Here is a 15,427-nt window from a genome sequence, read left to right on the forward strand (position 1 = left end):
GTGAGGAGAAGATTACTCTCAATTATGATTACATGTTTTTATTTAATCTTTTGAGGAAGTACAGACACTTTACCTTGAGCAGTTTGTTACTCGTGAGGAAGTCAGTGGACGGTTTTAGGATTGCAGTCATGGCTTTAGCCAGCTCCTCGTGCACCGCCCGGGTGGTGGAGGACGTGTGGGGCTCGGTCTTGAACACAAACTGTGTTGGACACAAGGAACAACATTTTATGAAACAAAATATTGGCACGGCAAAGGTACGTGTGGTGTGAAATGGACCTTCACATAAGATCTCAGGTAGTGCTCCAAACCCTCCTCGTGGCACTGGGCGACAATGTGAATCATGACCCTGGAGAAAACAGTGAGGAATTTATTTATCGTTTCTTGTGTCCTCACACAACTTTATACACATTCAGTGAGCTTTATGATGCATCGTGATGCTTCCGTAATGCTTTATAAAACAGGTTATTGATGTTTTATAATCATGTATTACAACTGATAACACAACGGATATATAGCGGTGGCTATGACGTGTCAAACAGCACGAGGGAGACGCTCACCTTGTGACATTGACTGCAACATCCTCTTGGGTGGCACTTGTTAGCACCCGAAACAGCTGATTGAGGGTGGTGGGCAGGAACTTGATCATCACATGACTCTCCATGGCATGTAGACTCTGAAGGTAAAACATCACACATTGTGAATAGTGCAAAGACAGTGAGGAGAATGGAGCCATTCAAAGGCGTCTTTATGAGGATCCAAATCTAACAATGCCATGAGGACACATGTGAATGCGTGAGGATGCTGGTGGGTCTGTGTTTGTGTGCTTGAAACTAACAAAAGCCTGCCAAGTCATGTGGCAAGATGCCAGGAATCACAGATGACCTGATGTTTGACCTCCGGTTATTGCTCGTGTTTCCTGCTGTGTTTACATTTAAAACCCAAAAGAAGCTTTGGACCAAATATTTATATTCGCCAAGCGAAATGGGAGTACATGCTGGGGGAAAAAAAACAGCCAATGTGGCAGTATTACAGAGAAAGTGAATGAACCATGTAAAGTAGAAGCAGCAGCTCTGCGGGTCATTGACGACAATAACTTAAAATCTAACCAGCGCAATTATTGACAAACTTATCGGAATACGAAAACGATATAGTTCATCACAGCTGGGACGCTGATGGGAATATTTGAAGTGTCTAAATTCAGGTAATCAAGGGGCTCCAGCACTTTGTTGAAGACTGTTACCCACTCAAATGCGAGGTGAAATTTAAGGTCAGTGGGTTCCGCACCTCCCAATGGGGAACCAACTTCAGGAATAAGCTGACGTATTATAGATCAAGCAACAAACTGTGTAAACATTTATTTATTTGATTTCAATATATATATATATATATATATATATAATTTTAGTAATTCTACACTCAGTTAAAAAACTAATATTGAAAACTTTTTTTATGAAGCCATTGTAATTGACCTGCCATGGCCCACCTAAAACGTAGCATTAGGGCCCAACTACCATTAGGGGCTACGAGTGTGAACCACTGGTAGAGTAGTTTGTTCTGTCGCTTCTCTCTGGATTGGCGTAAACAGCATAGAAGATGGATTTATGGATGGAAAGATGGAATGAGCCCTACACAAAGTGTCCAGAAGAATGCGCTGTTGGCAAGTTACTGTGCTGAACTAATTATGCATTAGTGGTTACATGGTGAATATGAGCCCGCAGGTAGTTTGTAAGTTGATGCAAAGAGGCAAGTGTGAAAACACACAAGACTTCTCTTTAGATGCAGAGAGAAAGTCTTGGGTGTCACACTGCTTAGTTTTTTATGCATGCGTGTAGACTGCTGACCCATATCCAAACCACAATCTGTGCACAATCTCTTTAATGTCTATTTCTGACTCGACTCCTACTTTGAGCTGGTTAATTATCTCCAGAACTGCAGCAAATTCTGAATTGAGGTCACCTCTACATTTAGCATTTGAAACGTGCAGGAGAACGTATGCAAACTTAAATGTAAGTTATCAGGTTGCTGATGCTGAAATCGTATCGTTGTACCTTCAGATACTTCACCAGCTCTCCTCCCGAAAACTGTGGCGCCGAAGCAATGTTCTGACAGTGATGAAAGAAATTGTGTAAATGTTGATCCTGGAACATAAAAACAAAGCAGGAGACATACGGTTATGCCAGGAAGTTGTGTTTTTGATGAAACATCGTTGCTGACGGATCACTGACCTGAGTGTAGACTGTGGACACAAGGTGTGTGGACACCTTAAATAAGGGCTTTCCTCCATCCACCCATTTGACCTCGGGACCCGCATGCTGTCACACAGGAAATAACGCTTTATCTGAAGCTCTAATTTCTTGTAGTATATTCAATCGTTATCTTTAGATATGCAAATGCATTTATCATCTCTCAGAGATCATAAATAAGATCTACAATCTGATTAACCTCTAAGCATGCACTTTGGCGTCAAAACTTGCTGACATCACATCTTTTATCTCTAAAATGCCCGAACAAACATGACTTCAACGGTCCTGCACCAAAATGACTGCAGTCTGAGGAAATGAAGCCGCAAAGTCATCATTGAATAATTCCGAGGCCTTTGCTCTACCTTGCCGGCACCTTCCTGACAGCTGAGGTATCCAGCAGGCAGGTTGGCAGCAACGGGGATTTGACTCTCGTTCATGATCACCCGGCCGTCCTTCAGCAGGGGGAGCCAGGCGTAGCCCACTGAGGGCAGAGACAAAGAACACGGGGCAGCTGAGAATCTGCCATTTAAGAACACAGAGACACACCACATGCAACAAAGCTTCTGGTACTCATTAGAGTGTGACACCGGGTGAAAACATATCTGTCAATTTGCATATTGTAAATCTAAATTGTCAATATGAAAATGAGCAACATACTCATGACATTTCACTTGTATGTATTGTTTTGTAAATCAGTGACTTGGGTTACAACCAGCATGTCATTTGATAAATGACAAACAATAACAGAAAGAAAATTTGTGTTGTTGGGTCTGAATCTCTGTTGTAATGATGCTTCTCGGGAGTGAATATTATCCCCTTTGGAAAGCCTGTTTATCCCCGTGTTAAAAGGTACATCTGTTAGCAAGACATATTGGAAAACAAAGTTCCCAAATCTTCTTTGTCAATGCCAAGCATTTTGTTTTAGTTCATGTAGTTGAGTCTTGCTTGATAGATTATATGAAGGAAGTCTGAAGAAATAATAAATATCGGTAATTTCTAAAACAGGTCGGCCTCAGCAGCGTCACTCCTGGGAGAATGAGTGTTTTCACCTTGCATCTCCACCAGGTCTCTCTTTTTGGTGCTGGCCTTGCTGTTGCTGTCACAGCTGACGTGGTAGAAGGTGAAGAACAGATGGTGTTTCTCATGGAGCTGGGTTGGCAACTCAATCTTAAACTTTGACACAAGCAAGCGTCGTCTCATTACTGTGCATACATAGGACGAACGTTTACATACGTTGTGGATATAAAAACCCTCCAAACATCGGGCTTTCTTACTTCATCGTAGAATTCAGGGTTGTGCTGGTGATGTAATACTGAGGTAAAGGCATTTTTGGTAAACAATGGTCCTCCAGGCCGGCGATAGATGCACTGAGGAATGGTAACAGCAGCTCATTATTTTATTTTTGGACACGACCGACATCTGAGGAATTTCTGAACTATTGCAGCACACTTCAAAGTTTACCTTAAGTGAAACAGCCTCCTCCTCATCTGAGTCCTTGAACTCAATGCAGACAGCTATGTTGCGAGCCTGAGGGCAAACGCAGCGAGGAAAAACCGTCCCAGTTAGTAACACTGTGAGATAAAATTGTCATAACTTCTGACCACAAGAAACATGTCTGCTGATTAAAGTCGACAGAGAATCTGTCCACAACTCCATGGTGCGTAAAAAAGTTAAAGTTCCCTTTCAGATCAGCTCACAAAGCAATAAGAATCCCCGCTCCCGTGTCGGTGAACTCACAAAACCCCCCTGCAAAACAGATGGCATCGATACCTTTGCGAATGATTTTTGGCCGTCGTATTTCAAGTGCTTCGGGTAGACATAGAGGTGATTGTTGTAGATGGTGAAAGGCTGAGAACATTTGGCAATACACGGCACAAATTCCTCCACTTCAAAGAAGATGTTGGTCCTCTCGCTGACATCAAACTGCTTCACAGGAATGTAGGATGAGGTAACACAATCTAAATACAGGAGCAGAGGAGAGGGAGACCAAATAAATAGCCCGCAGACAGACTAACCAGTCTGGTCTGAGCTGGAACATCTTTCATCTCTTATGTTGGCTCGGTGGACTGAACTGCGAGGGCTTACTTGTCAAGTCGGGGGCTACATTGTCAATAGTAACATCGAGGTTTCCGAGGATTACAGGCAGCTTGGCCATCTTCTCCGGCCTGAGGGAAGGAAAACAAGTTAAGCCTCTGGTGAAGGCTGAGAGAGACGGGCAGCCTTCAAATGCCCAGAAACAAACAGTACAGGATGACTTTCACAGATGTGCTGAAAACTTCCTCATTTTTGAAAAACAGACCAATATCTTTTTCTTTTTTTTTCCCCCACACATTTCTTCTCCAGCTCATCTGTGAGACAAGTCAGACTCTCGACAAGAAAGAATGGTCTCAGTGATACATGACATACTTTCTGAAGTCAGCGAGCAGTTTGAGCATATCGTCGTTGGACAGCTTGTTGCTGTCCTGTCTGTACAGAGGTGAGAATCGAGCACTTTTATCTAGTGTCCCTGAAGCGTCTTTGAACAAGGTCCTGCAAGAAAGACAAAAGAAAACTCAGTCGCATAAAGTCCTACTGTGGATGTGCCTGCAACAGTGCTAGTATGAACGTCACAGGATGAAGAATGTTCATTAACACTTCAGCATTTGAATACATGAATGAATCACAATTTCATGTATTTACATTTTTTTCCCCTATTGTGACGGGTTGTTTTTGTCTTCAAAAATTGTCAAATATTGTCAAAGTGAAATCAATATTTCACCAAATAAATGCATTGGAAATTATCATCCACATTGTTTTTACGATTTCCCAATAACTTTCAAGCTGAAATGGGTCCTGTTGATGGAATAGTTTGCCTTTAGAGATATTGCCAGTTATTTTTGTGTGGTGAGCTTGTGTGCTGTATGCACACAAATAAAGAGGTTAATGGATTATTATTGTGTTCCAAAGTTTCTTACTATAAGGTCAAAATGTACAAGGGAAGACATCTTTAATATAGCTGTTTTTACTGGGTAATTCCCTTTTAAATCAGGTCAATTTGCAATCATCCATATCTTTTATTTATATCAACTGTTGGAACTACTTTTCATTTATATCCTCAGTGTATTTTTTCTGTTTAGATAAGGGTCAAACACAAATACTGGTCTAAAAGTGAGTGCGCTTGAAACTTTTTAATCAATATTAATGTATCTTTTGAATGATAGAGTGATGATGACGCACCTTGCTGCCCAGGCGAAAGGCATCCTGTACTGGCCGAGTCGGCTGCAGGCCAGCTTGGCATTTTTCAGGACCTTCTGTGCCACCTAGTGGAAAAGACAGCGATTCAAGCCACAGTGCAAATGACAAACTGATTACTCACACTGTAACAGTACTTCACATGCTGCGACGAATCATACAGAAACACACACATGCATCAAAAACTCCCCCAAGGGTGCACAACCACAAATATGCCGCCTAAGATGACGTTTATGTGCAACAGGTTCGAATGTGTACTATCTGATATCTTGTGAGGGGATTGGTCAAGAGACATTTGGCCGGGTTAGTACCTTAGTGGAGTCGGAGCTCTTCATATACGGCTCGGCACAGTGGTTGATTCCTCCCTGGAGCACCTTATCTATGCGTGCCACCAGGAAGATATCCGGGTGAGGGCATGTTACCGAGAACACTCCCTGTCGAAACAAATCACAAGGTTGAAAAATTACTTTGAACATGCACAAATAGATTTCAAATTGATTTGTGGAGTCATTATTTAGCCGAGGAGAGTTTCCTTGAGGAGTTCTTTCATTACTCATTCACCTGTCTGGGATACTGCATGGCTGCCTCCGGCACGCCGTGGATTAACCGTTGACCTTCTGGACGGGCGTCCCCTCCTCCGTTCATGTACTGACTGGCGTTGTTGGGCACCATGCCCCTGACAGAGGGGTGGTTCAGGTCAACGTGGAAGTCAGAGGAGATTTTTCTGCCATTCTGGATGTCGAACAGCGACAGGGTGACATAGAACGGCTCCACCTGAGAGAGCAGAAGGAAAAGCATTAGACGGACAAATGATACCATCATTATTTAGACTGGATAGCTTGTTGTGCTGATTTTATCCTTCAAATCTGTCCTTAATGCATTCATCCATTACATTCACACATACATTTCAAAATAATTAGTTTTAAATCTGACTTATTGATCATATTAATCAATACTTTTTTTTAAATGAATTACATTGTGAATATTTATTTTCAATTTCTGGAGGCGTGAGATTGCTGAACACATCTTTGAGGCGCTATAGCTCGTGCAGACAGTGCACAGCAAGTCTTTAATTGAGAGCTTCTGGAGGGCGGGACAGCAGGACATTAGACTTCATTACACGGCCTGTCCACCATTCCTGAGCCTGGAGCCTGGTTGTTATGCTAACAGAGACTTTCAGCGGCTCAAATAACGAGCAGTCCATCCGGCGCGGAAACAAACCATCTCATCCGCTTTCAGTCAGGAAGATAATGATGTTTCTGTTATTCTGGGTAGAATGTGGGTAGAAAATGATCAGTCTTACGTTTGTTGTCGGTCCTTCCTCGTTCTCGGCCACACAGCTTTGCAGATTAAACGAAAGATCATTGCAGTTTACGAGAACGCGCTTCCCAAACTTCTCCTCAAACTGCTTCACGTCTGGCTCGATTCCAGAGAAATCGAGTTTCTAAGAAAAAGCAAATGGAAAACAAAAAAAATTGTGTTTCATTTGTCCATTGTTAGGATATATCTTATTACCACTGGGGAATAAATGAACCTCACTGTGATTTGTGTTTAATTACCTGCGTGTCTGGATCCAGGGTGAATAGCTTCAATCTCGTCTCGCTCCTCATCCTGGACTCGATATCTCTTGTACTCTGAGGAGAAGAAAAGTATTTCCTCAACTGAACCACAAACTGCCAGAAACATCAGCAGCACCACTTGTGGGATGCAGTTGGTTTTATCATTAGAACATTTTCTGTCATTCACACCGGTCTGGAGGTTAAGTGGAGCTCGTCAAGTGGTGCCAGCAGACACTTTAATGAAGCACACTGTAGCCTGTCGAGCTGTTTTCAAATGGTTTCTCTCCACATGTCGCATTACAACATTGTACCAGTCAGTTCTATGGCAACATGAAAATCTTTTCCCCTGAAAGTGTTGGATAAACCTTTAAAATGTGAATAATACAGATGTGTTTATCCTCAAAGTGTCCGATTTTTCCATGACTGCATACATTCAATTTGAATTTTGGATAACCCCTCTAATACCACTCTGAGATGAAAATCCATGCTAAATATTACCCTGAAAAGACAAAGATCTGGAGATGAAGTCACTCCAGATCTCCAAAAATCACTCAGAAATTAGGTGTGTAACCTCTAACTCTTACACCTAAATTCAAGCCACATGTTTGTGGCAAGAGAGGGCTTTTTTTCCTCACAAGTTAAACAAGGAGTAGAGGTTTAACTCCATGTAATGACTTGTGCTGAATGAATGAGCATCCAGCTGAGAAAGTATTAAGACCCACCTGAAAGCTGTCCATGCTGCCAGAGGAGCTGTCTGACTTTCCAAGATCATCATCTATTAGAAAACACAAAAACATGGTGGATTTAGAGCAAAGATCGAGAATATGAGAAAACTCGGCTGGTGCTGTAAAACCTCCTTAATCGCGTACTGACAAGTTCAGTAAACAGTAATTAAAATGTGCGGGAATGGATCAGGATTGAAAGCTGGATACTTGATGTTGTCAGAAAGTTCCCAGATCTTCTCATCGCTTTCTTTTCCCCCTCACATTGGAAAGGATGATTAATAAAAGCTGAAAGAGTTAGGCAGATTAGCAGAGCGTTTAATGCAAAGGCAATCAGCCTGGCTCCTCCACAGCTAAGCCTTCTATGAGACAGGAGGTGAGTATTAAAAGCCTGGGTGGTCTCGTATCACAACTCCACAGACGAGAGAGAAGAAGTGAGGCAGGACTCAGAGAGTCGGTGTGAATTACAACATATAATTTAAAAAACATCATCTAACCCAGAGCAAATACACTAATAATGATAATAAATCTATTCAGTGGTTCATTAGAACTGCTCATTCTTGGAACTCAGCTCATTACTGTAGTTTTCATACTGACTGGATATTTCATCTAAGTAAATAATATTTTAATAGATTGTTTTTTTTTTGTAAAGAGGAGGCAGATTATATTGTCCTTTTGTGGTGTTTTTATTTTTATAGTTATTTTATATCCAATAGGTCTAAAACTGATAGAAGACGAAAAATGATGTAAAATGCCCTTTTTTAAGTTTAAAATATTCAGATGAAACTAGAATTATACAACTTCAATCATACATAAAACTTTGGTTAGGAAGGTTATTAATTCGAAACCAAAACTTCAACTATTCAAAAACTTTTTGTGTTGTTTCTTTAAAAAGCCATTGTTTAAATGTTTTTAAAAACATTTTCTTTACAGATTTACTTAGTCTTTCTATTAAATTAAGTACAGAAACTTTGCAATTTGAAAATGACATTTTCTTGTGATGTAGGGTAAATAAAACAGCCTTAGTCAAACTCACTATTATGCTCTGAGCATAAAACTTGACTTGTTGACGAATGACAGATGCTGTATATTGAAGTGGTTCAGCATCATAAATAGCTGCCCCCCCCCCCCCAAAGAAGAGATCACTTTGGTTCTAAAAAAACAGTCAGGCCATTAGTTTGAGAAGGTATATACATGGAAAAAAGGCAGACAGGCAGTTGGACACACCGTCGTGAATGTCTCCATTTCTCTTCTCCTGCATAGCGATCTCAAAGCTGCTGTGCAGGATCTTGTTGAGTGTGTTGATCCAATCCTCCATCTCTCCCTCGCTGTCTGCAGCCAGCAGGTAGGTGCTCTTATCCTGCATCTTCAGCTCGAAAGCAAACCTCCGAACCTTGTTGTTCTGCAGAAGTGAAATAAAAAAAAAAAAATTTAAATACAGAAAGATGGTTCAGATTAAGATTCTAATAATCACTGACAGTAGATCAGTTCAAGCTGCTTGGTATTAAGAATTGGACTGAGAAGCCACCATATCCCTTGTTAGAAGCCCACTGTCATCTTGAGGTTGTCTGTATTATGTTAAAACTTTACAACATTAGCTGTTTTGCTATTATACACTTGAAAATCTAAAATGTTTTTAGTAAATTTCCATCCGAACAGATTAAAAAAACACCAATGAGTATCTGTTTTGGAAAGATAAAGGCAAATAAATGGATTTATTGAACGATCCAAAGAAAAAAGGTGGGAACAAAAAAATTAAAAGAGGAGTGGCATATTTCCATATGTGTCTAATAGGGATGGAGATGCAGAGTGAAACTGTCAGAAAATGAGCCGCGTCTGCAGAGGTGAACTGCAACTTGTCTGCAGCCATGAAAAATGACACGGCCATATTTTATGTGACTCAATTACAGCCAATCAGAACCAGAGAAATCAGACTAAAAGGGCAGTTTAAGAGTGACAGCGGGACTCTGCCGAAATGTATCTGTTGTATTTTCCCATTATTCTTCCAGAATAAAAAATGGGGCGGTCAGGTCATCGTTTTCGCCAGGCAGTGGATTGTTATGCTTTGTTTATCTCTGTATGTAGAAAGTGCAGAGTGGGAGTAATGGGGAGGAAAAGTCAATATCTGCCGGCTGATTGAGTAAACACAAAGAGGGGCGTTTAGGACAAACATAAAAATGTAGTCTTGTAGATAAACACACGGTATGAGGGTTTGTTTTTAATTTCGCCGAAAATACCGCAGCACATACACACAACAACTCTGGGAGATTAGATAATAAATTAATATAAATATCCAGAGAGAGGTCGCTTAATTAAGCTGTAAGAAATGCCTTATGTGCTTGAGCATATGCGGGCATCTTAACAAGGAGCAGATTGGTGCTCAGTATGAAGTCACACCACATGCCATCCCAGCATTACACCTCTGCAGTTCTACTCAATGAGCACTTTTCTTCTGGAGGTTAAGTTATACAACAGAGCCGAGACACACAGCGAGCGGGGGTGAGCGGCGGCGCACTGCTGTTGAATCGCTTTAGGGCCAATTAGCAGTTTGCTCGTAAATAAGCGACGGATAAATCGTTGGAGTGAAGCCTCTGTTATTAGTGTGCAATGACGAGACAAAGGAAAGAGAGTTTGGGCATTGTTAGAAAGGGAGAGAGAGCATTTCCATGATGGGAATGCATAACTTTTACACACATCTTCCATTATGGGACGACGACTCGGAGGCAGTGCAAGATCACATCTTAATGGTAATCGCACTATTGAATATATATCAAAAAATATTTGACAGGAAGTAGCATGGGAAATACTGATGATGATTGTCAAAGCATGTGGAAATCCATCACGCATAAACTTTTTTAACACATTGGAAAACTTTCACCAAGAAAAACATTTTTTTTCCTTCATCACACTCAAGATGATTGTCAGAGACTGTGCTGAGAGAAAGAAAGAAAGTTCCAGAGAGCTGAGCTGCACAATTATTCATTATTATAGTAGTAAAAAGATGACGTAAAAGTTATCTGATTGAAGTGAGGCCAAGGAACCAACGTAATAGTTCAACTCATACCAAAAGATGAAATAGTGACAAATATTTAAGAAAACTTCTCGGTGGATACACCCTGAACATTCACAGCTATCAACAATTTAGAGTCACCAAAAACCTCAAACACATAGTTTTGGGCTGAGGGATGAAACCTGGAGTACCTGGAGAAAATCAACGCATGCACATGGAATTTTATTCCTAAAATTTGAAGAATAAAAAGATTGCGGAGTCGAAAATAATGAACAGTTCATCAAACCATGCAAAGCATTTTGCGGCTTCACAAGGTTGATTGTTCAGGGAAATTAGTGGACGGTACAATCACCCTAACATCTGCACTCTCTGAAAATCTTTCATCTATCTTCTTAGTCCACTTTCTCCAGGTGAGAGTTGCAGAAAGCTGGAGTCTGTCATAAATAGCTTTGGGTAAAGGGGCCTGGTACAAGTTGACCAGCTTGAAGCTCCATTACAGGACAAAGACAAAGAGACATGCCACACATACTCTCATCAACAGTTCACCCAAAATGTCATTGGTCCGCAATTGGTCCTCAATTGGTCATTGGACCAATTTCCCGCAATGGAAAACGTCTTTGGTCCGCAGAGTGAATCGAACGTACAGGAAGAACATTCAAACTCTACACAGAAAGGAAAACCCCGGTTCTTGCTGTGAGTTGATAGCACAAGCCACCGCACCACCGTGACGCCCTCCAAATAGAAACTCAATCCTCCAGTTTTCAGATTAATGCCAGGAGGGAGCCTTATAGGTGCAATCAGGTTCTTTCCATCTATTGAGTTGATCGACATATGATAATGCGCCCTGTGAGTGTTGGACTGCAGTCAGACGGGAGCACGTGGCATCGATCGCCAGGCCGGGGGGAAAGTGCTCGGAAGTCAGACCTCAGCAATTGCACTGTTTCGCTGGCCGAGAGTCAGCAGAAAACCTTGACCTCGGGGAGGAGAGAGAGCTCAGGTTTCATGGAAGTGGAGAAAAGATACTTCTCAGCAGAAGTCCATCATTGTTAGAAAAATTTGTCTGGACAGTTCTTTGCCTGGTGAAAACTTCAGTTGTGAAACTCATTCACAGGATGGAGAGACTGGAAGAGTTTTGTCACCGTGACCGTACTGTCAGGTTATTCTTGGTAAAATCACGTGTGAATTTCCATCAGGGACCCAGAGGCAGCATTAACGGCAATAACTTCAGCAGGGAAATCCTGTTTTGTAAAGCAGTTATTGGTCTTTCAGGGTCGTCACAGTTGAACAATGACTGACCTTCGTGTCGTGGAGCGTACCTGAACTACACCCATACAGGAGTCCAAGAAAATGGTTCCCTTGGGCTCCTTGGAGATCTTCTCATCCTTGTAGAAGTTTAGGTTATAGGAGCCATCTCCAAGCTGAGTCAGGTGGAAATACCTCCTCTTGAATGACTAGGAAAAACAAGAAATAACAATGAAATTCCAGGAACCAAAGTTGTGCAAAACCTCTGTACTGCATAGTTCCAGCAATTCTAGCCAAAACCTGAACAATGAATTGTTGTGGTGAGGAAGTAACACTGAAGTAACACTTTCTCCATGACGACAAAAGTGGAGACATTTCCAGGACAGTGGGTAAACAACAAAGAAACCTGTGCACGTGATCTGCAATGGCTTTTTATCAGCAGTTGGTGATTACATGAAATACGTCTAATTAGCTCTTAACGTGGTCCTCGCTGCTGCTGTCTCACCCTCATAGTGACGCTGATGGCGCTGTTCATGTTTCCTTTGTACAGCCAGGAGTGTTTAGTGATCCCTCCTTTCTGTGATCCTAAGGAGGCTGTATCCTGCAGAGGACAAAGACACGGGATGACTAAACACAAGTTGCAAGGATCGAGCAGTGATCTTCACCTTTGTGTCTTAGTAGTTTGTAATACATTTACAGAAGTCGAGTGGAAGTAAAGTCAAAACACAAAGGCAAACAAAACAAAACAAAAAACCAAAAAATTTTTCATAACAAAATATATGGCAGCTTTGTTGACTTATATTTGTGCCCCACCTGAGGATGCAATATGTACAGGGGCATACGAATTTTCTTGGAATATGATTTAGAAGTTAACTGTTACCAGTTATTTCTGCAATCATACAGTAAACAATACACATTATACACATTACAATGACACATAAATCATCATCACTATGGATGATGCTGTGTATGTTCACAATTTGGATTTATGTTGTGTTGAACAAACAATCTCGCTACCCAGTGAGATTATGTTAAATCTCTATTGTGAAGAGAGTTCCTAACAAAATCTGAGAAAGATTTTGCTTTGGAAAAAAAAAACCCCACAACAAAAGACTAAAGGTGACTTCATCTGGATGTTTCTGCAGTCAGGAATCATAACGTGATATCATGTGACCAATTAACACGTTCAACCGAAGCCTTGTCTCACCGTACGAAAAGCCTCTGATCTTTTCCTTTGAGAAGACGAGAGCTCGGCACTTTGCAGGGCTTTCTATTTCTAAACAAGCAGGCAGAGGAACATAAAACAAACTCCGACCCTCAAACTAAATAAGCAGCAGATTTAACACACATGGACTCGGTCATCTCACTTCTGAGGTGGGGAGAATGAGATCAGGCCTTTTCGCATATGACCAAACATGAAGCTACCACGACCCGCCCGCTCTCATGTTCTGAAAAAATAAACCAATTAGGAGAGCAACGATGGAGGAACGATGGAGGGGGAGATGGGAGCAGATTTTACAGCTTGTCCCTGGTTAAGATCAGCCTGTCCGTGTCGGACGCGGCTGGATTTCCAGCTTTGAGGGAGCACGGTGAGCAACTTTATCCCTAAGAGAAGTGAATGGGATTTCAAGATGTCACCATCCTGGTCCAGTATTACTTATTTCTCTTCATTCAGCCTAGAAAAAAAACCCCCGAGATTTTAAATGTGCTGGCTGGATTTATAATATTGCCAATGTGGAGGATTACTGATTGAGCTGGAAAACACCTGGAAGGGTCTCTACTGCCGTTTCTGCTCATCATTGTCTAGACGGGATTCACCGGCCCCCAGAGAGGCAGAGGAGTCAACGGGTTTACCAACTCTGGATTCCAGAACGCTCCAGAAGACCTCAACACAGACGGGCTAACCCTTCCTCACCAGATAGTTGCTCTACACAACAAATGCAAGACTTGGTAGGAAGAAGTACGCCACATGACGAATGCAGTGAACGATTTAAATACACAATCACAACCACAATAATGAAACAACACACACACATATACACAAAATGGCCCCTTCTGGAGATCTATTTGAGGAAGACTTTAAATCCTCTTCTTTCAATTGCTTGAGGAAACTCCCCTTTTAGATTCATTTTTTTTGTTTTTGTCAGTGGCTGGTGAGGAGGGAGTCGACGGAAGGGTAATTTGGATCCTGTCATTAGTTTGGCTGTCCCTCCTGCCCTGTCAGAGGTCGACTCTGAGCCTGAGCAGGACAGACTTTGACCCATGAAGATGCTGAATAGCTTTTTCCCCACTCTGAGGAATGCACCTTTTTCAACCACGGCCCCTTTAACCAACACACAATTAAAGCAAAGTGAAACAATAAGCTGTGCCGCTGTCTAAAAAAAGAAAAAAAAAGAAAAGACCCTGTTATTCTATTTCAGCTCGTAATTAGGGATAGCCTGGTACCTACAGGAGGCGCAGTTTGACCTGCGCTTCAAACAAGGAGCGCATAAAAGCATTTTTCCGATAAACATTTACATGAGCAACAGCTTTGTCTTATCATCGCTGCCTCGAACACTCCCTTTAAATGCGAGTATGTCAGGTGATTTATGATCCCCTTTATTGGGAACTACTGCAAGTCATTCCAAAAACAACAAACACTCGTTTAATCTGTGCAAGACTACACACCCATTCTGTCACACATGAATTAGCCGAGGATGAAAAGATCCAAATGCTGCATTGGAGCCTAAATCTCGTTGGGAGGAAAATAAGGTCTTTAAGACATGGTACGCTGGCATGAGTCTAATCCTTCTTAATTATTTCCTTTAAAAACAACAATTAAATACAAAACACCCTTTTACTTTGGTCTTAGCTACGACCGCAAAATCACAAGTGATGACTGGATAAAGATATTTTTGATCCACATTATGTGATTTGTAGCTGCTGTATATGAGATTATGAGTAAAATCACAACCAAAAAACACCTTATTGTGAGATGAACACAATGAAGCTAATTAAACAGTGGAGTAATACGTCTCTTTGGAGAGAGCTGTAAAGACGTAAACTGACCTCATCTTTGTCCACATCCTCGTCCACCTCGAATATGTGGACGGCAAGTTTATCGGGCCTGGACACTTTGCTGTAAGAACAAGGACAGAATTATTATATTAAACAGCAAGTTATTAGGTGAAGCTGTGGGTTTGGGGAAAGTTGTGGAAACGATTTTGCTGGAAACTAAATAAAAAAAAAAAAGAAGATGCATTGAGTTTCTGGAGGTGATTTTGAAGTCAAAGCATGTTTGCCTAATTCAGTGGTCGGCTAATGTGGGTTGGGCTGCTCCCCCCCCGGGCGGCTGGAAAGCATCAGAGCGGCACAGAAGCAGGAAAAAATCTTGACATGAGGGGGAAGCCTTTTTCCAGCATGATTTGCTCCTTTTGATTT

General features: G+C 41.6%; 1 protein-coding gene across 5 annotated transcripts in view; it reads right to left on the reverse strand.

Annotated features, from left to right (window-relative positions):
- Positions 1-15,427, reverse strand: part of LOC308131839 (dedicator of cytokinesis protein 9) — a 76,910-nt gene that overhangs the window by 17,566 nt on the left and 43,917 nt on the right. For all 5 annotated transcript variants that reach the window (XM_080498707.1, XM_080498703.1, XM_080498706.1 and 2 more), the window contains exons 5-26: positions 15,056-15,125; positions 12,513-12,608; positions 12,082-12,216; positions 8,983-9,157; positions 7,756-7,808; positions 7,034-7,108; positions 6,778-6,918; positions 6,036-6,248; positions 5,786-5,908; positions 5,460-5,542; positions 4,650-4,772; positions 4,329-4,408; positions 4,014-4,201; positions 3,705-3,770; positions 3,518-3,610; positions 3,293-3,416; positions 2,606-2,724; positions 2,226-2,312; positions 2,049-2,138; positions 558-673; positions 277-346; positions 74-199 (exon numbers count right to left, since the gene is read on the reverse strand). In XM_080498707.1, the coding sequence (XP_080354833.1) occupies positions 74-199; positions 277-346; positions 558-673; positions 2,049-2,138; positions 2,226-2,312; positions 2,606-2,724; positions 3,293-3,416; positions 3,518-3,610; positions 3,705-3,770; positions 4,014-4,201; positions 4,329-4,408; positions 4,650-4,772; positions 5,460-5,542; positions 5,786-5,908; positions 6,036-6,248; positions 6,778-6,918; positions 7,034-7,108; positions 7,756-7,808; positions 8,983-9,157; positions 12,082-12,216; positions 12,513-12,608; positions 15,056-15,125 (2,446 nt within the window). The remainder of the gene's footprint in view (positions 1-73; positions 200-276; positions 347-557; positions 674-2,048; positions 2,139-2,225; positions 2,313-2,605; positions 2,725-3,292; positions 3,417-3,517; positions 3,611-3,704; positions 3,771-4,013; positions 4,202-4,328; positions 4,409-4,649; positions 4,773-5,459; positions 5,543-5,785; positions 5,909-6,035; positions 6,249-6,777; positions 6,919-7,033; positions 7,109-7,755; positions 7,809-8,982; positions 9,158-12,081; positions 12,217-12,512; positions 12,609-15,055; positions 15,126-15,427) is intronic.

Source organism: Blennius ocellaris (assembly GCF_963422515.1).
Source record: "Blennius ocellaris genome assembly, chromosome: 6".
Classification (NCBI taxonomy): Eukaryota; Metazoa; Chordata; class Actinopteri; order Blenniiformes; family Blenniidae; genus Blennius; species Blennius ocellaris.